This window comes from Diabrotica undecimpunctata, chromosome 1, assembly GCF_040954645.1.
Source record: "Diabrotica undecimpunctata isolate CICGRU chromosome 1, icDiaUnde3, whole genome shotgun sequence".
Classification (NCBI taxonomy): domain Eukaryota; kingdom Metazoa; phylum Arthropoda; class Insecta; order Coleoptera; family Chrysomelidae; genus Diabrotica; species Diabrotica undecimpunctata.
The window spans coordinates 189,525,526-189,550,305 of record NC_092803.1 but is presented as its reverse complement, the minus strand read 5'-3'; the positions used below and the strand labels follow the sequence as shown (position 1 = coordinate 189,550,305).

At 33.5% G+C, this 24,780-nt stretch overlaps 1 protein-coding gene across 2 annotated transcripts in view; it reads right to left on the bottom strand.

The window, feature by feature from the left end:
• The window catches only part of LOC140432756 (uncharacterized), a 61,654-nt gene that overhangs the window by 14,920 nt on the left and 21,954 nt on the right, over nt 1–24,780 (bottom strand). For both annotated transcript variants that reach the window (XM_072520842.1, XM_072520841.1), the window contains exons 3-5: nt 14,152–14,224; nt 5,744–5,810; nt 3,548–3,661 (exon numbers count right to left, since the gene is read on the bottom strand). In XM_072520842.1, coding sequence (XP_072376943.1) covers nt 3,548–3,661; nt 5,744–5,810; nt 14,152–14,224 — 254 coding nt within the window. The remainder of the gene's footprint in view (nt 1–3,547; nt 3,662–5,743; nt 5,811–14,151; nt 14,225–24,780) is intronic.

Here is a 24,780-nt window from a genome sequence, read left to right as displayed (position 1 = left end):
AAGGTAAGAACATCCGAGTTGGCTATCAAAAATTAAATATTGACGGGGACATATGGAAATGGAATAAAGAAAAAAAAAGAGTTAGAAAAAGATAAACAAGGAATGTCAAAAAACTGATACAACAAGAAATATCGGATATCCAACAAGAAACGAAATAAGAAATGGCAAAGAAAAAGGATATGAACTCTCAAGAAAAAATAATGAAACATACGTACATAAATAAACATAAAAAAAAATTAAAAAACACGAGCAAGTAAAAATAAACACGTGGAACATCAGAACAATGCTTGAACCAGGAAAAATCCAAGAGATTGTCTCAGAGCTGGAAAGATACGGAATTGATGTTGCAGTAATTCAAGAAATTAGATGGGCAGGTCAAGGAGAAATAAATAAAAAAAATTACACATTACACTACTCTGGGCATGAAAAACAAGGTCAATATGGAGTTGCATTTATAACTACGGGAAAAATACAAAATAATATTATGCAATTTAAACCAATAAATGAGCGCTTGGCATACCTGAGAATTAACGCCAAACTATTTATTATATCCATCCATCATAAAGTGCCGTAGCAGAGGAAAAAGATAACATTTATGAGAACCTGGAACAAGAAATTGAGTCTTTACCCAAAGAAGACACAATTCTGGTAATGGGAGATTTTAACGCCCAGATAGGCAAGGAAGACTACATTAACCAAGTTGCAGGTAAATACACATTACATGAAAAAACAAATGATAATGGTCAAAGATTATGCAACAGCAACTAGCACCAATATGATTGTCAGTAGTACAAAATTTGCACACCCTGTGTACCACAAAGTAACATAGATCTCACCAGACCAAAAAACATGGTCCCAAATAGACCATATACTGATCACAAAGAGAAAGCAAACATCGATAACAGACGTGAGAACATACAGAGGGGCACATGCAGACACATACCATTTTATGGTTACCGCAACGTTAAGCCAAAAAGTCAAAAGAACGCTAAAAAACAAGACAACAAAGGACAAATGATACATAGAAAAACTGAATGCTACATATAGAAGAATTAAATATGCAGAAGATATAAGCAAAAAACTGAAGGAATACTGTAAACATACAGAGGATGTTAAAACAGAATGGAGAAATATGAAAAAAATTTACTAAGATGTTAATTGGAGCTGAAAAGTCAGATAATAGAACAAGTAATGGACTTTAAATATCTAGGCATCACATTATCTAGCTACGAGAAGCTTGAAACAGAAATAGACGATTAAGTGAATAAAGCAAACAGAACTGCAGGTTGCCTGAATGAAATAATATGGGAAATAAATATTGGAAAAGAAATGAAAGGCAGAATTTACAAAACAGTCATCAGACCCATAATAGCATACGCGGCAGAAACAAGACCTGACACAGAGAGGACAAAGAGGATGCTAAAAACAGCAGAGATGAAAACACTTAGAAAAATTGGGCATGCAAGGTGGAGAACATTAAGGACTGGATAAAAAATAGAAGAAAAGAATGAAACGATCATATAAGCCGTATTACAACAAATATAGGTAGTAGTAAAGGCGGTAAGAGACAGTTCCCCAATAGAAAGACGATCAGTAAGAAAACCACGAAAACGATGGAACGACAACTTACTGGAGGCACATTGAAAAACAGACAGAGTCATGTCTACATAAAAAGAAGAAGAAGAAGATGATGAAGAATTAATGAACTCACTAATCAAATTACTTATTATTACAAATATGTAATTTGATTACTTACGCCAAGAGCGCTGAAATATGAACTATATAATAGTAGATTTGTTAATACTCAAAACCTACACCTAAACTCTCAAAAAGTACACATCGTATCGTCATGATTAATGGCGCCAAAATAAAATAATTCTTGAATGATTTACTTTATTTATTTCAACTGAATACACCTCCCACTAACAAGCAATTTTATTACGAAACTTTTTTGTGTACAAATTCTGTTTGATATGAGCTGCAACTTATAAACTTATTGAGCAGTTAAAATCGTCTAAATAACTACAATTTGACGGTACATGCTGTAAACTAACTCGTAAAACTGTAATAAAGAACAAAAGAATATTTATCGTAAGATTCTCCATTTAATTATATCAAGTGAACGGTCTTCGGGAATTGTGCCAAAAATGTAGAACAAATGGGGTATTGTGTCATAGTCAGTTTTATCTTGAGCGACAAATCAATACCTAGGCGATTGACAGAATGGAAACAAACTGATAATATACATCTGGTTCTGATATTTCAGGAATTTTCAGAGATATTATCGGGGATAGAAAAATATAGTGAATATTTTTGTTGTAATCTTTGTCAAAAGATCCGATAGTATTATTTAATATCTCTTGGGAATACTGTGACTGAGAATATCAACTAGCTTTAGCAATAGTGTGGCCGCGTATTATCATGGATTAAAATAAAACTAATGCCAAAAATTCACTAAAAGGTACACCGTGATCAATTAATATCTCCTCAATATATCGGTTATCATCAAATATCTATTGATAAACACTAACTACGTGATGTCTTCCCGGTTTTTTCCTACCCATACCATTACTGAACCTTCTCCACAGCTTACGCAGAAACTGAATGGCTACTCCGCGAATCTCTCGCTAGCCAGCAACCAATTTAATTGAACTTAGCCTGAGAGACTTGTAAAAATGTACACCCTTTAAAATGACGTGAAAATAATTTATTGCAGCGAGGTGTATTAATTCGTGTAAGAACAGGAATCACTTCACCGCACTCCAATGCTCCAGATCATCCCTTTCCCACCTATATCACTTTGATACGCGATAGGGGCACACTATCAGCCAAATGCTGTTTACGTGGGAGTCCTGGGTACAAGAACTCAAACATGGTTTCCTAACCGATCAATGCAGGCTAGGGTGAGGCATTTTATTCCTGTTATCTTGTTGTGACATCCGCGAATCTGAATTGCTTGCTCGGGCCTCAAGTCTCCGCACGGTTCGGCGACTTGGTTCGGCAACTTGGTTCTTGTTTTTTGGTTTTTGTTAATGTTTTTTGTTGTCTTTCGCCGGTTTTTGTTAGTATTTTTTTCGCCGAGGCGTTCTTTACTGTTTTTTGTGGTTTTTTTGTGAATCTCTATCTTGTCCTTCTACTCTTTTATGGCCGCCTGGACAATGTAAGTCGAATCTGGATTCGTCAGTAAAAAGCACATAATTCCAGTTCACAAGTCCAGTATAAATGAGCAGTGACTAATTACAGCCTTTCTACGCAGTGAAAGCAAAAGAGTATACTTTCAATTGAAAAAATATTGATGACGTCATATCCTGTAAAGTAGTAGGAATAAACATTTATTAGTTTCAAAAACCGTAGAAAACTGAAATACAAAATTGACCTGCTCGAGTTTTATATGAGAAAAATAATCCTCTGTGAAATAATAGACTATCCACATTTTGTGAACTCACTCTATAACCAACATCCCATAGAATTTAAAAAATTTATGAAAGCTTCTCAGTCGAGAATATTTATTTTTTTTAAATTCAATTTTACGGTTAGTTGTACTTACTTTATACATTCTGGATCCTTCTCTGCCAACTTTTCTAATACGTTAATTTCAAGTTTGGCAGCTTCTCTGTACTTCTCAACATTCTTAATTATTTTTAAAGCTCTAAGGCAGTCTCTAGAAAAAAAGTATAGATAAAAGTAACAATTTTTAATACACTTATATCATAATTAAATATAAAAATTACTTGACAAAAGTGTATAAAAATAATAGAAGATTTTAAATAATATTATATTATATGGATGTCAAGTCCAAGAAACCATCTGACATCTTGCCAAAGGTTGCCAGACATTAACTGAAAGTGAATATAAGAAACAGATGACTCAGTAAAAAAGAGATGCTTCATCAAGAGATAACTAACAAACTAGGACTTCCACAAACCAACCATCTCCCATATGGTCAAAACGTTCCTGAGAATATGTTTGCAAATGACAACTACTATAACTTCTTCTTCTTCCTGTGCCGTCCCCATTAACGGAGGTTGGCGACCACATTTTTAAAAGCTTCTCTGTCTTTTGCAACGTGTAATAATTCGTCTACAGTCATGTTTGTCCAGTCTCGAATATTTCGCAGCCATGACTTCCTCTTTCTACCTATTCCCTTTTTTCCATCGACTCTACCCTGCATGATGACCTGCAGAAGACTATATTTATTATTTCTCAGTATGTGTCCAAGGTATGCAGTCTTGCGTACTTTTATCGTTCTCAACAATTTTTTGTCTTACTATAACTATATTAGCTATATTGGAAGTCCCAATTTGGGACCATACTGTACTCACAGAGCAACCAGTAGCACATAATAGACCAGATCTAACACTAGTTAATAGATTAACTAGACCAACACTAATTAATACAACGAATACAACGAAAAAATCGCCAAGTACAGAGATCTGGAAATACAAATAAGGAGACAATGAAGAATGAAACGGACTCAGACAGTACCTATTATTCTCTTTACTAATGATGTCATCCCGAAAAACCTCCTAGAAAACATAAAATACTTGGTATGGGTGAACATAATATAATACCATGCAGAAAGCTGTAGTACTCTCAACGTCCAGATGCGTACGAAAATTTTTGAGAGATTATTCCAGTATACCATGTCATCTAGAGCCGTAGATGACGTTAGAGGGGGTGTCAGCAGTATGGCTTAAATCTGGATAATATATATTATAATAAATATATTATTTAATTAATAAAATATTTTAAAATTTTCAGAAATACTTTGTAGTATTGTAGTGTATAAGTAAGAAGAATGTTTTAGTAAGAATAATGTATTTTACAAATTTTTAGGAAAGGTACGTTTTCTTTCATTCATCTGTCAGCAATTATATCAACACTACTCCTAGTGTTACTTTTTTCTACAAAACATATAATTGTTTAAAGGAGGGTTTTGCATTATTACAGCCTGAAAAGTTTTTAAGGCATTGAATGCCTTTTAGCAGTATGCGGCAATATGTGGTAGCAATGAGGTTATGTGCTTAAAATACGAAAAAAAATCATCAAAAAATGGAATTTTTCGAGTTGAGAGTTTGTTTCGGTCTGAAAATGGCCAACATGAATGAGCTATTAGAAAAAACGGAAAAAATAGATTACACATATTTCTTTATTCACATGCAGTTGAGGTTATGTGCTAAAAAAATTGGAAAAAAATATTAAAAAAAGAGGGTTTGTCGTATTTTGAGCATTTTCTGGTCTGAAAATGGCAAATCCCACTTTATAAATAACGAAAAATGATATCAAAAATCGTTATTTATTGACATGCAGGTGAGTTTATTAGCTAAAAACAAGGAGGAAAACACCAAAAAAATAGGTTTTTTGAATTTAGAGGATAAAATTGCAAATCTAACCCCACCATTCAAAAGAACGGAAAAATTACACAAAAAATAATTATTTAGAAGTTTGCCAAAAATATTTCCTGAGCTCAATTTTGATCCAAAAATCTGAAAAAAAATCTTGGGCATGAAAATGTATGTTCATGAATTTTTTTCAGATCTTTTAAAGCAAAGGATCGTTCAAGATTTTTTTTTGTATTTTCGAAAAAGACAGTTTTTCGCAATAGGAGGCCCTCGGATCCACCTAGGTAGCTAAAGAGGAAGAAGAGCGCAAATGTTCAAATGTAAATTTTAAAATAATCTGGTTATCAAATCTTGTCTTACATGAAAAGTATTATTGGATAATAAATATTTCTGGTACTTACTTTTTGAGATCTTTCACTTTGACAACTTTTCCAAACGTTCCCTCCCCTAAAGTTCCGATAATTCTATCTGCAACAGAAAAATTAGATTATTTCTTATTAGAATTAGATTAGAGATTTTGAGCTCCATTGCATCTAAATGCAGTGAATCTAATATTAACCGATTTATAAAGATAAACACGTTACGTAACTGGATCAAAAGAATGAGTAAGAGAATACGCCGTTTGGAAGGAGAATAAATGATAAGCTTACGGCAAAAATTCAAAGAATAAGTAGAGGAAAACCAAAGCAAAACATACAAAGGAATGAAGCTTATATTGGAGTAAGTCAATTACCACAAAGAGTTGTAAAACCTGTTTAAAATATTCTTGGAAAAGACACTCAAACCATGGAGGAGAAAGTGCGAAGGAATGGGCATACCAGTAAGAGACGAATACCTATACACCTTAAGTTTTGCCGACGATCAAGTAGTCATCGCACAAGATGAAGAAGATCTCAGCTTTATGCTCAGAAAACTAGAAGAAGAATATAAAAACAACGGAATGGAAATAAACTTAGAGAAAACCGAATACCTAACAACAGAAAACAAGGATATGAGAAACCTAGAGATAGACGAGGGAAGACAAATAAATGGAACAGATAAATTCAAGTATTTAGGAACCATAATATCGAACCAGGGAACAACAGAAGAAGATATAAACAACAGACTGAGACAAACAAGAAACTGTATAAGACAACTAAACTCAGTGTTGTGTGATAAGAACATTACGATAAAGACAAAAAAGAGAATATATAATACCCTGACAAGAAGTATCCTGACATATGGGTCCGAAAACTGGACAATAAACAAGAGAAATAGAGGTAGAATAAGAGCAGTAGAAATGGAGTTCCTGAGGAGAAGCTGTAGACTTACAAAAAGAGACAGAATTGAAAACGCAGAGATTAAGCGGAGAATGGGAGTGCAATCAGACATAATCGACTATATAGAGGAGAAGAGACTATCCTGGTACGGCCACGTCAGAAAAGCGGACAGAGGACAAACAAAACAGCTGGATAAACAAAATCACAGAATGGAGCCCGATTGGAAGAAGAAAGAGAGGAAGACCCCGAAGGTCATTCAGAGATGAAATCGACGAGGCTATGGAGAAATGAACCCTGCGAGATGGAGACTGGAATGACAGGGAAAATTGGAGAAAACGGTTGAGTGAAGGAAGACAGTGAAAACTGGAAATCCTTAGTAGTAGTAGTAGTAGTTGTAAAACCTGGGATATTAATGATGAAAATAATACCATTTACTTAAATTTCATCATCAAAATCAACCGTTTTGAGTCAACTGCCTCCCTTAAATAAATATACTGCTTTCGATCTTGAACACCTTGAATCCATTTGTTCTGGATGCGCTTGATGTTATACGACCATCTTTTGAAGGACATCCTTTATTACGATAAGCATCGTGTCTAGGTCTCCATTCTAAAAATGTTCTTGGTCCATCTTCACACTCTGACGCTGGCAACATGTCCTGCCAGTTCCAGTTTAGCGTTGTAATTCTGCTAATGAGTTTCGTAACATAAGTTTTTCTCCTAACTATTTGATTCTAGACTCTGTCTTTGTGCGATATATTCAACACTGATCTCTCCATTGCTCTCTGCTCCCCTTATATTTTATTAATTACTTTTCTGGTAAGGGTCCATTTTTCTGCTCCATACATTAGAACCGGTAGCACACACTGATCAAAGACCTTCCTTTTTAAGCACATGTGAATATCTGATCTAAAGACTTCCCCCAGTTTTCTTAAGCTGCCCATTTAGTCCTATTCTCGCCACTGTGAGCTCTTATTTGAGGACTAATTCGCACGCTGACGCTGATTGCCCAGCCTCTAAACCCTTCTATTGGATAATTGTGCTGGAAATACCCATATCCACACTCACGGACGTGTATAAATATGAGACATTTTCAGGTAAGGCAAGGAAGTCTTGCTCGGGCTACCATACAACATTGATTACACTCTGGGAGCCCTCTATCGGGGCTCTGCTCCACTTTTTGTATACCCATACTCTCGGCTGCTACCTTTTCTACTGCTAAAATGGCTAAAAAAGACAGGATGTCCAAGACCCTAGCTTCCTTAGAAACACATCCTGCTTAACTATGTTATTTTGTTGTCTCTTCCTAATTTAAGCTCGTAGCCCAGATACTTATAGGTATACACTTGTTCAATTTGCGTACCATACGTTGAAATGTTTTTGGTCAGTACAAGGTTGGTCATGTATTGTGTTTTGGAAAAAGCGAATTTTAATGCCAATTCGTGCAAAAGAGCTTTGACGGTCTTAAAGAAGTTGGCAGACATTTATTCTATTCTGTCTATTTCGATCGCGTCAAACGCTTTATGAAAATCTATGAAAGTAAGGACAAGAGCTGTGTTGTATTGTAATAGAAGAGTACATCATTGACAGTATAAAAACCATATTTTGGATCCCTAGTCATGGTACAACAAACCCATTCATATTCAGCTCAGGGGGATGCTATTGGCCGAGGTGTAAAATTCGCTATACAAGAAATCTACATGTTTTATGGAATGATCCCTTGTTTATGTAATTTCACACGATAGTGTGAAAAATAGCATAGATAGCTTAAAAAACAAAAAAGTTGTGATATATGTGGCATTATTAAGATGATAAAAAATATTATCATAAGTCCTCTTACACACTTAACAAATCAATGCTTTAAAGAGAATACATTTCCCTCAGTTCTAAAAAAGGGCTAGTATAACACCCATATTTAAAAAAGGGGAAATTAACGTCCCTGAGAACTACAGGCCTGTCGCATTGCTCAGTCATCTCTAAAATAGTAAAGAAATGCCATGGCTTTGCGAATCATAAGTTTTTTCGAAAGTAATAATTATTTCTCAGGATCACAGTTCTGTTTCAGTAAGGAAAGGAGAACAACTCTTGGCATTCTTGACCCAGTGTCACGCATCTTGGAATCCTTTCATAGAATGCAATTCAACACTGTTGTGTTTTGTGACTTAACTAAGGCATTTGATTGTATGGACCATGGGATACTCTTGAAAAAACTATAGAGGTAGAACTTCTGTCCACAGAGTGTCAAGTTGATTCAATCATACCTTAAGAACAGGGTACAATCTGTGAGGGTGTCTGAGGTGTTGTCAGGGGGCAGTGTTGTTAATATTGGTATTCCTCAGGGCTCCCTTCTTGAACCCATACTATTTCTAATATATATTAATGACCTTACAAACACTGAATCAAACGCTACATACACACTCTCACCGGTGACACCACGGTCTCCTTCGCAGCTGACACACTTGAGAACTCCCTTAGGGGTTCCAGGTCTGCACTGTCGGACATCAAAGAGTGGTTCTGTGTTAATAATCTCCTGCTTAATGAAGCAAGGACCAACAGGGCTGTTTGCTGTTAGGGATACCCAGGCTGAAAACGCAGATGTGACAAGTGTGAAGTTCCTTGGGGTACACCTGGACCCCACGCTTCAATTTGGTCAACATATTTTATGCCATTCTGTCTCCGGCTTCGGCATGCAATGTTGCTTTTCTTTAATAATTTTAAAGTATTTGTTTGTCCTTTTGTAGTGTAGTGTAATGTACAATTATATTTATGACATTTTGTTCTTGTCAGATAAGCCGCAATTGACGAAATGCCCCTGAAGATGATCTAGGGATCGAAAGTACTTGGGCAAGATTAAATTAAACTGTGCTCGATATATGCCTTTTATTTGATCAAAGTTTATTTTATGTTCGACTATCTGAGTAAAAACCTATCAAAGAACTTATATATGGTCAGAAATCTGGCATCGGGCGTTTGACACAAGGTCTTACGAACAGCTTATTATACCATTTTTCACTCTCATTTGTCATATGCAATCTTAGTCTGGGGGCATCCGGCGGAAATACAGAGTCTTTGGTTTGCAACATAAGGCTCTAAGAGTTCTTGCAGGCCATGGGTTTATGGACGATTGCACGATTGCAGATTGGCCTTTGTGTCTTTGGGAACTCTTAGTGTGGCCTCCTTGTATTTCTATAAGAACCTTATGTTTGTGAAGAGGAACGGGGGGCATTTGGGACTAGACACGGGTGTGATTTTGTTCCAGCCTACTGGAGACTAAAAAGGTGTCAAACTGGATCAGGGTATTGGGCAATTAAATTTTATAAAAAATTGCCTGATAACTTAAAGGATTTTCCCACAACTCAATTTAAAAGTAAAATTAAGGAAATTTTAATAAAAAATGTATTTTATAGTAGTAAGGAATATCTGAAATTTCAATTTTGAATTATTTTAACTCAAACTGATATGTGTTTTTATGTAATTAGGATTAAAGATTTTTTAATAAAACTATTGATCTGCTTTTATTTTGACGTGTGTTAGGTTACTGGCCAAATTACATCATTAAATGAATTTGAATTTGAATTTGAATTTGAATTTGAATAGCACCCTGCCGAGCTGAATATTAATGAGTCTCTTAGAAAGATGGTAGTAAGTACTAGGCACCCGATAACAACGTTAGTGAGGAAGTGAGGAAGTGGAAACAAATATTCAACGTCAATAAAAGCTACTAAGATTATAAAAATATTTATTCAGATATTGGTCTTATATTAAAATGGACTTTTGGTCTAACATTGTTAGAACCAGATATGGGGGAAATGTTTTGCATTCGATTTTAATACTCTTGAAATTAAAATGGACAAACTGATAAATTTCTTAATATATCAAAAATTCAAAATAAATTTACAGATAATTATGTTAGTGACTTTTCCAAATTCCCCACAAAAATATCGAATTTTCCCGAAGCCACTAGTCCACTCCGTTCGGATTTCAATAAAAGTTTCGATAATCCCCATTCGGATATATTCAATTCTGATTCATTTGCAAGAATTTCAGAATAAAACCTATATAAAAATAAATACATAGTTACAGGTTATCAGTTAAACTTTCAAAGAACGATTGAAGATTCTTTCAAACAATTTATATCTACATAAAACAGGTATTTCGTAGAACTTAGAACTTAGAACGTAGAACTACGTAAAATTTCTACATAGAAAGTTAACGAATGGGAAATGCGAGAAACAAGCAAAATGAAATAATATCACGTAGATACGAGTTAATCAAGGTCGTCAAAGAGTTTTACGAGGAATTATATGGAATTAGACGAGAGATTACTAACAGTGGAGGATGCGAAGACGAGATCCGTCGACGCATCACATTGGCCATATCGGCAACAACCAAACTCACAAAAATTTGGAAGAACACTGACATCACAAAAAACACAAAATTACGCCTTGTTCGAGCATTGATATTTCCTATCGCCACCTATGCTAAAACTAATGGACAACGAATCAATAGCAATAATCGCAAAGATTTAACAACATATACAACTCTGGAGAAATACCAACAGAATGGCTGAAATCTGAGTTTATTACACTTTCAAAAAAACCAGAAGCCAAAAAATGCAAAGATTACTGTACTATAAGCCTCATGAGTCATCTCCTAAAATTGTTCCTAAAGATAATTCATAAGAGAATCTACAAGCTGTGTGAAAGTCAAATTTCCTCCATCCAGTTCGGGTTCACAAATGCTGTTGGTACTAGAGAGGCTTTGTTCTCAGTACAAGTCTTATTCCAGAGATGCAGAGACGTCAACTGCAACGTATAGGCATGTCTGGTTGATTACGAGAAAGTGTTTGATCGAGTACAGCTCGCCAAGATGATGCAAATACTAAAAGAAACAGGAATTAACAACCAAGATCTGAAAATAATTAGAAATCTTTACTGGAATCAGACAGCAAATCTCAGAGTTGAAGGTGAACACACTGACTATGTGAAAATGATGCGTGGAGTGAGGCTAGGCTGTATTTTGTCTCCTCTAATCTTCAATATGTACTTTGAAAGAATATTTATCGAAGCTTTGCACGAAACTGAAAAAGGTATTCTACTAAATGGTTGCCGGATAAACAACATCAGATATGCAGATGACACCATAGTATTTGCGGACAACTTAGAAGACCTAAAAGTTCTTATGAACAAAATCTACTAAATGGTTGCCGGATAAACAACATCAGATATGCAGATGACACCATAGTATTTGCGGACAACTTAGAAGACCTAAAAGTTCTTATGAACAAAATCTACTAAATGGTTGCCGGATAAACAACATCAGATATGCAGATGACACCATAGTATTTGCGGACAACTTAGACGACCTAAAAGTTCTTATGAACAAAATCTACTAAATGGTTGCCGGATAAACAACATCAGATATGCAGATGACACCATAGTATTTGCGGACAACTTAGACGACCTAAAAGTTCTTATGAACAAAATCTACTAAATGGTTGCCGGATAAACAACATCAGATATGCAGATGACACCATAGTATTTGCGGACAACTTAGAAGACCTACAAGTTCTTATGAACAAAATCACGTATTACAGTCAACAATATGGACTCAATATAAACGTTAAGAAGACACAGCTTATGATAATTAACAAGAAAAGGATAACAGAAGGTCAACTCTACGTCAACCAATCCCCTGTAGAAAGAGTGACACACTACAACTACCTCGGCACCATAATAAATGAAGAATGGACCAACAACCAGGAGATTAGAGCACGCATCAAAAAAGCTAGATCCACCTTCAATCGGATGGGGGCCTTCTTTAAGAGTCACAACCTCTCTCTTGATACAAACGTAAGAATGCTGCGATGCTACGTCTTCTCTGTCCTTTTTTATGGTGTTGAATCGTGGACCTTGAACGAAGATATGTGCAGAAAACTGGAAGCATTTGAGATGTGGCTATATCGGAGTAATATCTTAAATAAGTTCAATAGTACTATTTCTCGCTTGGAGAAGTACAGACGTGCAGGGTGAAATTGTAGGATGAAATCTGTAGCTGACCGTTGAAAGTCAAGTTACTTTGTTTAATTCAAATAATAGTCGATATACTGTATAAAAAATTGTGAGAGGTCAGTGACAAGAGGTTATAAAGAAACTGTAGTTTATGTGTCATTCGGACTAGTGTGACTTATTTACCTAGTTCCAAGGTCGTGGCATATTACAGCCCAAAACAGTCCTGTACAGGTCAGCAATTCGCTGAGGCAGGAGTGGAGATTCGCCGGCAGTGTGTGGGAAAGTCTATCGGTAGCTATAAACATTTTCAACGGTTTTAAATCAATAAATTTTAAATATATTTCGTGAATTAGTTTATTTTTTATAGATATAGTGGAAGGGGGAATTTTATTGAATATGTAGATGTAGATGTACTTTTCTCTTTTTTGTATATGTTACATATCTGACGATTAGAAGGTTAATTTTTACTTTTTGTTTACGTTTGTTTAGGATAATTAAACCTGTATTTAATAAACTCGTTATAGTCAGTCTGCAAAGGTCCTTTGGAACTTCCTTTATTTAATTAAATTAGGCATATAGCCCCTAATTTATCCAAGAGGTACCTACGGACCGAAATAAGCAAATGAATGCGAATAAGAAATACAAGAAGGAGAAACGAAAGTTTGAAACAAACAAAAACAAGATATTGCAATTTTAAAAATAAAAAAAAAACGAAACATCAAAGCTCCAATTAGATCAACATGGAGAAGAATTAAAGAGGCCAAAACCCAAATAAAGTCGTGAAAAAAATTATGACGATTATGCCACTTTGTTACAACTTATAATAAAACAACCAAACCAAAACCAAACTTATAACAAACCAATAATAAAATCAAAAATCCTTATTTAAAACGTGATTTTTTCAGGATAAAGTATTTGTCCATAAGATTCTGATTGAGTGGTCAAACCTCATTACTTGTGTTTTGAATTAGTGTTTCATTCGTCATGATCTCAAGATCTGTTTTCAAATCTGAAAAATAGCTCGTTTATAAGAGATCCAAGCCTAATTCAGACGTAACAGATGCTTTAAAAAGCTATTTCGATCAGTTTGATTCATAGAGCTACAATGAATAAATATATTAAATGAGCAAGAGACTATATTGAACCACGCAGTTATCGATCAGTCATACTTTTTCTAAAGATATTTACTGATGTCATTTTATTTTTGGAAATATTTAATGAAAATAATTGTAAGATTAGAACTATTTTTATTAACGTGTTGACTATGCGGATCCACAAAGGATTATCGAGCCAAAGATGATGATGAGGTAATAAAAACATACGAACGGTCCTAATTTTTTTCCAGCAGTGTATTTATTATTTAAAAATTTATAAGAGGTGCTTTCTTTAACGAGTTATTTATCTCCTAATACAATAATTGTATTGATAATGTTTGAAATAACGAAACCTAAAGAATGCACTACGTACAGTGTTTACAGCAAACCACCGTCACTTAATAATTTCTGAATAACTAGCTATTAATCCGAAATAATATACTTACATCGTTCTTTGAGCGTATCGCCAACTTTGTACAACAAGTGGCCCTCCTCATCGTCTTCTAAAGGTGCTGAAGCCTGAAAAAGAAGTTGTACTTGTAAAAAAGTGTAGAATTTAAACCGGCAAAACTTCATAATAAACACCTACGCCAGGGCAACAATTCAAACGTAAACAGCTAACCATCGTGTAGGTATATAGGTACCTATATCGGATAAAAATTGCTGATACCAACTTATACTAAATATCTAAGTAATGAATGAATATATTTACCAATATGTATCCAATATAATATTTGGTATACCATGTATGTATGACATTATTTTATCTTAGTAAGGCGGATATTAAAGAGAAGTGATTTTTATTATAGTTTTTTCACGTGAATGGTTAATCACTCTTGTTTAACAAAATAAACAAATGATTAAGCAGGCAATCTTAATAGCTTTGTATAGAGATAACGACATTGTTTTGCTGACCATAAGAATTAAGATTTATTGCAATCTCATCTCTAGAGTATATTTATTATAATGCTATAAAACTAATTTTTTGGTTATTTTTTAGCCTTAATAGCAATCCAAATAAATAAGTAAGTAAATAAGTAATATACTTTATTGTCACTGAAAATTGTAAAAAAAATTTATGGACAAAGCTTATAACAATAAGACAAGAAAGAAGAAAAAAAATCAGAATAAGAATCGTTTGTACTTTTAAATAAAAAAAAAACAATAAAATTCTTTCAAACTTAAACATAAAAAATACTACTTAATGAAGAACCTACAAACTTCGTAAAATGTACCTAACAAAAAATAAAAATTAGGAAAGCAGATTAATGAATTAAGGGCTCAAATATTCCACCTCCTTGTGCTAAACAGTAACCAAATCTGCCATACAGATTTCTCCTCATATTTTGGAGTAGGGCTGGTGTAATGCTTGCAGAGAAATGAAGTATTTTGCCCTTAATTCGACTAGGTTTGTGGCCCTTTCAAACTGCTGCCTATAAATGTTTTCTTTGAGAAAACCCCAAAAAAATAAATCGTTAGGCGCTAAGTCACAGGATCTAGCGGGCCATTTAATTGTACCACGTGTACTTATCAGTAGATCAGAAAACGTTTGATTGAGGAAATCAATAGTTGCTCTAGAGTTGTGAGCCGAACACCCATCCTATCGGAAATACACCTCCTGAAAATTAACGGGAAGGTGTCGAACTGCCGGAATGATCTCATTCTGTAAAAGTTGTAAATATTTGGGCCCGTTTAGGTTTCAATCGATAAAAAAAGGACCGACAATATGGTCGCCTAACATCTCAGTCCAAACATTTAACTTTTGCGGATGCTGCGTTCGCATTGCAACACTGAGGTGCTGATTTTTCCAAGAATAATACCTTGCAACGAATGAATTGTGTTTTTTATGCAATGAAAATGAAGATTCGTCAAAAAATAAAATATTTTTTAAAAAGTGTACATTTTCATTCTGTTTATCTAACATAAATTCAAAAAACTCCATCCGCCTAAAGTTATCTTCAGGAAACAGTTCTTGTGTTAGTTGTATCTTAAAACAGTGACACTCATTCCTTTTGAGAACTCGCTGGACAGTTCGAGCATTCACGTTAACTTCCCTAGCAATTTGTACACTATTGCAGGGTTCACTAACTTCCACAAAAGCACAAATATCAATATCCCTGTTTTGACGCTCCTCATCGACAGGTTTAACACGTAGTTCATTACCCTACAATATACGATGACGGTTTTCCTACACGCGAATAATTGTCCATGCGCGAAACATGAAAACTCTAAGTTCTAATTCCGCACATTTCCAACGGTTGGCTTTGTGATTTGTTGATTGTCAATGCAAAAGCCGAAACTACGGGAAATTGTATACTCGGGATCAAGACATCCCCTTCTTTGTATTTTTCCTTGATGATCGTTGCCTCGGTGATATTATTTATTAGCTTTTTTACAGTCAGTTTCTTTTCATTGCACAGTCGAAGTTGATTAATGTTATGCAGCATAATGACAACTGATCCTAAGCAGGGATCAATTCAAACACTCTGTTGGATAGTTGACTACGTCACCATGATTTATAACTGTGATAGAAGAGTGAAAATTAAAGACTGTATGTATTTGTTATTGCCACATTAATAATAAATTTTGGCCAAAACAAAAAAATGTTTCCTTACACTTTAGGTGAAAAATAGATTACGACCGATTCTCAGACCTGCCGAATACACATAAAATTTCATAAAACTCGGTCAAGTCATTTCGGAGGAGTACGGCAACTAACTCTGTGGCAGTAGTATATTTATTAATAATAGGGATTAGTAAGAGAGAGTTTTTTAAATCCACTATATCCTTAATGTTACCTTCATGATGATTCTCATTGCATGTTTCTACCCTTCGGGGTTTTCTGTATCCATATTTTATCCTGTTATAACAACAGGATACATATTAATATAATAATCATTTTAATTCCTTTCTTTAAATACTCGTCTTTTACTAATACTCGAACTTTCTTGTTTGTTTGTTCACTTTTCATTTTATTAACTTGATTTTCTTCCTTTGGCTTCTGGTTTTCGGCACTTAATTCTCTAATTCTATAGATAGACTTTTGTTCCGATTTTATATCTTTTACAACTAGGAAAAATTGATTTAATATTTCCAGCATCTCATTTTTCCTTTCACTGTCTCCATTTTTTCTCCAGTTTTTTACTTCTCACAAAAACTTCCTATCCATCGTTTTCATATCCTTTCCTCCCTCTCTTCTCCTCATCTGTTAGTTCGTCCGACGATATGTCAAGGATTTTCCATTCTCCCCCTATTTTCTAATTATTCTAGAAACATTGCGTATTGTTTTATCTATTTCTACTGCTCGGAGTTTTAAATCTGTAATCATTGCGTCATTTTACATTTACCTCTGTTTATTGCCTTTCTCCCGTAATCATATATTTACTGTTTTCTTGGATCATTTTCGAATAATTTTTTTTAATTGTACTATTATCTTGTTTTTAATTCACTGAAGTGCCCCTTTTTGTATTGATTTTTATCATCATTATTCTCGTTGCCTTTTGCGGGGTCGGCTTTCCTAATTACATGTCTCCATAAGTTTTATCTTGGGTCATATCAATATTAATACCCGTTACCGATATGTACTGCCTAACCGTCTCCCCAAATCCTCTTCGGTCTTCCTCTTCTGCTCCTTCAGATCAGCAATTCTTCGTATTAGGTGATTAACTTCCCGACCATCTTAACATGTACTTTCTCATTTTGGAATCAATTAGTGTCACTCTTCCACTAATACACTCATTCTTAATTTAATCTTTTTTTGTCACTCTACTCATCCATCTAAGCATTCCGATTTCCGCCACACGCATTCGTTGCTCCTGTTTCTTTTTAACTGTCTAACATTCAGTTGCGTCCACTCGCTGCCTTCCACTTCATCCTTCTTCTTCAAGTGCCAACTCCGCGGCGGAGGTCGGCAATCATCACAGCTATGCGGACTTTTGCTGCATGAATCTATATCTATTTTAACATTACTCTGTAATACCGGTCCTATACTATAGTTATAATTTTTAATTGAAGTTGACTCATCTACAAACTGAAATGACTCTTCTACAAACGGCAACAATGTTAAATGTCAGAAGTAAATTCTTACCAGCACTTATCGGGGTAATTTTTATTGTGTATGCTTCGCTAATGTGGATAAGTGAAAATTAAGGTGTCATAAAATTTGTCCCCGTAACAATATACCTTCTGCATATCCGTGCGATTCACGAGCGAATAGTTGAATAAGTTCGTTGAATATTTTGAAACATCGGTAAACTTATCAACACTTCGTTGGTCTATATATTTACGCCCTTGGAAAGAGTGAGAATGGAAGAAATAGTTTATTTGTTCGGTTTCATCATTATCAAGCATTCATATCTGCTTAGGACGTTCGGTTTCATCATTATTTAACGGGAGTATCCGTGTCGAAAATTGAACGCATTTTACGTGAAAAAAGGTGACTTTTTGTCACGTGTGACAAAAGATTGTGCAAGCTCCAAAAGTACATTGTAGTGGTAGAAAAAAAAATTGAATTTGACAAGTACCAGACAAATTTTGTACGCACTACTATTCATTCTTTCTTCTTTGAGAATAAAGCGCCAACCTCGAATCCATTAAAACAAAGGTAATGGAGAATGATATCATTCAAAAAATGAGCAAAGATACGTTAAGGACAATAATAAAAGATTTAAAATTTATATGCCAAACGATCATGGCGACGAAGATACCTTCGCTCTATTAGAGAGATTCGTTCGGCCCACAAAAAGATTTATTATCTAGACGAAACTTAGGTGAATGCTGGTCACACAGTATCTACGATCTGGCAAGATACTACTGTAATGAGTTATCTTCAAGCATTTGTGGACGGTTTATCAACAGGGTTACGAGGACCAACGGGTAAATGGCAATGAATAATTGTCGCCCATATAGGTATAAGAGTGGCTTTTTAGACGATAGTGCACTAATTTTTTTATCCAAAAAACAGGAGATTATCACGAAGAAATGGACGCCTAATGCTTTGAAAAATGGTTTGAATCCATTCTTTCACGAGTCAAAATCGGTAATAGTGATGGATAACGATTCTTATCACAGCCGATTAGTAGAAGATCTGCCAACTATAGCCACCAGAAAACAGACATGCAGAATTGGTTAGGACAAAAAGGAATTAGATTTTCCGATGACATACCTAGTTAAAGCTGAGCTCATAAGTATCATTAGACAGCATCGTGACATATCACCAGCATATTGCAGATACAATAGCTCGTGCTAAAGGCATCACCTTACCATTGCAAGTTAATCCCGATAGAATTAATCTGGGCTTAAGTCAAGGTTACGTAGTTCGTGAATCGATGACATATAAAATTTCTGATTTCCAACGTTTGTTAGAACTCGCAATGGAACGGATACGGAAAAAAAGACAAAATTTTGACAAAATAATATTAGACTTAAGTGTGACTGGAGATTCCTCTTCCGACGAGTCCCTGGATTCCGAAACTTCACAAACATAAGTTAAGTAATTATTTCTTTGCTTTTTAGTTCTCCTTCTATATAAATGTAATATAATAATTATTTATTCCATTTATAATAATAAGTTTTCTGTTTTTTGAAGTGCTGTATTAGGCACTCAATAATAACAATAAAATTAATAAAATTATTCCATTTTGTTGGACAACTATAAGATACCGGTCAAAACACAGATGATAATTTAATAATTATATCGGTCTTAGATTTAATTTTTACGTAATTATTTATGTATTTAAATAAATAATAAATAATAAATAATTAAAATATTATTTTGATACGCCTCTGCAAAGTTGATAAGGGCAATATCGGTTGGTCGCTTTAAGTGCCATGTTGCCAATGAACCTTCAATTGAAAATTTTTATAGTATAGATACTTAAAACTATTACTTTTCACAATAATTTCACCATCCAAAGTTATCATTTTATTTGTAGTAGCTCCATCTTTAAATGGACATTCCAAATAGTTTGTTTTTCCCTACTAAGTTTTCTCTAAATGCTTACTTTAGTTTGTATCCTTCACCTATTTCTTTCGCCCTTTGTCCTTTCCACATAGTCTCTTAAATGGAAGCAATGTGTACCCTTCTTTTGTAATGTGTAACCTTCTTTTAAGCGCATTTACTAACTCCACATTCTTAGCTATAAGAATTCCAAGATTCCAAGACCCTATCCTAATTTTTCTAACCTGTAGGTTACATTGGAAAAGGTCTTTTCATTTTTATGGTCTTCCCTCTGAAGTATCCCTTTTTGTATTGCTGTTATTGTTAATTTATCCACAAAAGCCAAACACTGATGTTTAGTGTTAAAAAAATATGTCTTTTGTTTTGTATATTGCATCTATTAATTATTATTTCTAAACTGATATAATAAGAGCATCTACCTTTCCTCAGTCCTTGTTTTACTTCAGATTCCAAGCGATTTAGATTTTTGTTGTTTCTAATTTTATTTTTAATAATTCTATGACCTTTATTGGAATTCCTAGTTCTTCCAGCACCCTACAAACTTGTTTTTTTATTGTACCTTGTATTTTTGAAAAATCAAATAGTGTGCAATTTTTTAGTGTGAAAATTTAGTCCAATTTACTCCTAAATCCTTCTTGGTAATCTACAAATTCTGTCTATGTGTATTTAGTAAGTTTATATACTCCTATGGTATGTTTTTATAGCATACTTCTGACAGTAACCAAATAAGGAAATAACTGAAGAAAAGTAAGTATACATCAAGGGACTTTTAGCCGCCCTTACTGACCAATATATATTTATTTACCTCGTACGATGTTATGATTACAGATGATGGAGATAGATTACAGATGACAGAGATTACGATGTGGAAGAAAACATAGAGATTGCTAAACTAATAAGAAAAAAGTTGAATCTATTTATGATCTATGGGGAGATATGCCATGAAATTGGTTATTGACAACATACAATAACTTTTATATATTTTCCTTAGTAGCAAAAAGATTCTTGTCTAATGACATACTTCTCTCCACACAACTATCTCTTACATCCCTATTATATTGCTGACAAAATACCTTTTAAGTGAGTAAAACTAGAATATAGGTACATATATTATTTTGTTAAAATGATTTTCTAAATTTTAATGAAAATACTGAAGTGCCTACATGCTGCCATCTAAATTAAAAGTTCCTAAACTGTTTATATAAAATTAGCAAAAAAAACGAACACTATTTTGCTACATAATATCCAAGAATATAGACCAAATTTATTTGTGTATATTTTAATCGTCTATTTCTATTTCTCGTTTTGTATTTAAAAAATCTATTATAATAAAATAATAAATATTACCTACCTGACGATCCTTAACACATGTGTACTTTTCGTATTTTCTAACCTTTTGCCAACTTTTAGAACGCCGTTTATTGTATCGTTTTCTAGACCGGTAACTCATTTTATCACAATATTATACAATACAATATTTTAAATGAAAAAATAAACTTACTTATCGTCGGCCTAATGCGTTAACCTGCTAAGTCCATTTTTTGGTCAATTTTACTTTTCGAGCTCGTCATAAAGTTGAGACGATTACCTACCTTATGGTAAAGGAATAAGGTCGATATCAATATTCAATTGTGTAGAAACGCCGTGCACGAAAAACTGCGTTGTACCCAATAGCAAATCTACACATCGAAAACCTGCTAAATCCTCGTGGGACCTTAGTTGCGTACTGACAATGGTCCGCCGTGAACGTGGCTGTTGAAAAGATTGAAGTTTTCGAATGTTTTCATAAAATATTTTGAAAATAATTTGATTATAATACCGTCAAAAATTGAAAAATAATATATTCCTCCAGTTACCAGTGAAAATAATTTGATTATACTACAGTCACAAATTAAAAAAGAATAATCGGTAAGATAGTTTCGAAAGTTTTGTCTTTTTCATTTTAAAAAAGAATACATTAGTCCAGTTGCTAGTGAAAATAATTTGATTATAATACCGTCACAAATTGAAAAAGATTTCCAAACAACTAATATTTTGATTTCAAAGGATATAAATAGTTCAGCCATTTAATCATTTGAAATAATAAGTCATTAACCAAGCCTATATTCACTTAAAGCTATTTCTAATACTCCAGATGAAACGCCAAGCATTATAGACAATATGCACGCTCCGGATGAAATCATATTACCTCTTGTTAATTCCAGTAATCAAGTTGTATTATTCTGATTCTGACTCAGACTTGCTTTCTGAAATAAGAAAAAGTAATAAACGAAAGAAACGGTTTCAAGTCAATAAAAAAGAATGGTTTTCGAAAAAGAATAGAGACGGAAGAGAATGTGGTAAAAGCTATTTTGGAAGACAGAAGGAAGAAGACTACTATAATTACATGAAACCAAAAGAGGCTCGTTCCATCAAATTAAGATGCACTTGTAAAATAGGAAAGTACAGTACTTTAAAATGTGAAACCATAGATAAAAATTTAAGAAATGATATTTTTAAACAATTTGGGAGTTTTACCTGGGGAGAAAAAAAACCCTCGTCAACGAATGGGTAACCACTATTGAGACAATGTGACCACGAAATCTGAATACCAAAGAGATAACAAAGAGAGCTAATACATTTATTTTATCATTTAAAAGTTAATAATGAAAACGTTAAGGTATGTCGAACGATGTTTTTGAACACTTTAGATCTAGGAAGGTGGACTGTACATGTACAAACCAGGAAAAAGGACTTCACAATACAACATCCTAGTATATTGAGGCGTCACAATTAACCATCTAAATTTTTTTATATTTTGCAATTTATTTTGATATGCCTTTGAATTTAGAGTGTTTAGAAGACTGTTTTTTGTGAAAAATTTAATTATTTTTAAAAGTTTAGTTTTTGTTTCAAGAATTTTTTGATTTTATTTTTCTTTTAAATAAGTTGTCTCTTAATATTAACTTTGATTAAGTTTTAATATTGACTGTGATTTTAATGGTTAAGATAAAAGTGTAGCTAGTGAAGAATACTTACAACATTTAATACGATGTTGGTTATTGTTTATAAAATAATCTATAATATTGTTTCATGTTTAAAGACTGATTCTGTTGTTAAACATTTGATAATAAATATTTTAATATAGACTGTATTTATCTGATTATTTTATTATAAACCTTAACTAAAAATCACATTGAAATGTCATTATGTTCATTTAAGTGTTATAACTGCTAAGTCCTCAATCAAATTTGAACCTTAAAACGAAAAACTGCCAAGTTATTATTTTTTGATTTTTTTTACCCTGTACTTTAGGTACTCAAGCATTAAAACTTACAAAATGTCTAGAATCATCATAGGAACCAACGGGATCCTTAGAATCTTGATATGTAAAAAAGAAAAAGTATTATTCAGTTTTTTCTCCCTCCTGTAAACTATGCAAAAATGGACTTAGCAGGATAACAAATTAGGCCGACGTTATATTCCTTATACTATTCGTATTGTCAAAATATTCATTAAACTTTTCAAAATGTCAAAAATGTGGAATAGGTTAGGAAATTAAAGCGCCATCTATTGGTGAGACTTTGATTTAGAAGTGTATGATGGCACACTGGTTGTATAATAATTATCTCTGTTTTTTGTTAATATGTTAATATATCCCAGTACCTATATTATGTAAATAGAATGAACTATAATGTATTGTTTTTTAATTAATCTATGGTTGAATTTATAAATAGATTTATTGTGTTCAAAATGATGGCATTATTTTATCTAAATACTAAATTTATCGATGAAATTGAGAAATCAAAAAATATAAGTTTAGTAGATGTATTTGTATTCCAGAAATTAAAGTAAAATTATGAAAGTATGTTGGTTTATTAAACTTTTTTTTGTACATTTAAGAATCTGTATTTTGTTTTATCGTGTAATGATAACACCATAGAAATAGATTTTATCATACTAGGTATTAAAAATGTTTGGGACATACTGTGTAGAATGTTACATTATTTTATATTTTTTACGTTGTTACTATTCTTAGCCGAGTTTACTTTCATAGTAAGATACATACCTACATCCATAAACATTCTTTGTATATACGTCACGTCGAAAATGCTTACGCTGCCAAAATACAAATAATATTTAAAACTAGCAAAGGTCAACTAAAAAAATATCTTAATATTAGACTACATGTGGGAAATAATTTATTTATTTTGAAAAAAATAAAAGCCTAAATATATCGGTGAAACCAATAACATTGGTGAGAACCAGGTACGCGTTAACGTAACGATTTAGACTTGAAAATGTATACCAACTACTAATTTCATTCATTTTTGAAGGAATACAAGTACGTAAGAACAAAACATTTATATTTTTTACTAAATACTCCAGTCGTCAGAGATGAAAATGCCACTGAACGACTGAACCTCTAAAAATCATACGAACAAGCTGAATTTTGCTGAGAATATCATTTTTGTGGTCCCAAAAAAGATGTAAAAATGTTTAGGTACCACTCCTACATCCATACATAAAAAAATAGATGGAAAATTTAAACTTGATGTTCCTTCTACACATAATCCCAACTTTAAAAAGGGAGTATCAAAGGCTGCATTGTCACTAACATAGACAATATCACACAAAGTAATTATAGTGGCTCCAATAATCAATAACACAAATAATCAATTTTGGGTAGTTTATAAAGGCTTGTACCATTTCTTCGACCGGTTTTATCGCTTCATCTGGATCCAAAGTTACGCTGGATAAATCATTTCCTCCGTCAAGATCCAGGCTTCGACTCCATATAAAAGAGTAGAAAATACATAGCATCTGAAGACTCGTGTTCTTGTATCAATGTTCAGGTGCATATTACATAAAATCTCCCTGAGGCGATTGAAGACAGCTCTCGCCTTTCCTATGGGACATCTTATTTCCCGTGAGTGGTCCCATTCCTTATTTAGGCTGCATCCAAGGTATGTAATTTTGTCGCTTATTTTCAAGGGTTCATTATTAGCTGTGAACTGGTGCTGTATTACGTCGTTTTTACTTACTACAAGAATTTTGGTCTTCTTACAGTTTAATTTCATGTCGTTTCTGTCACAGGCTTCCACTACACGATCTATTAATGTTTGCAGAACCTCCG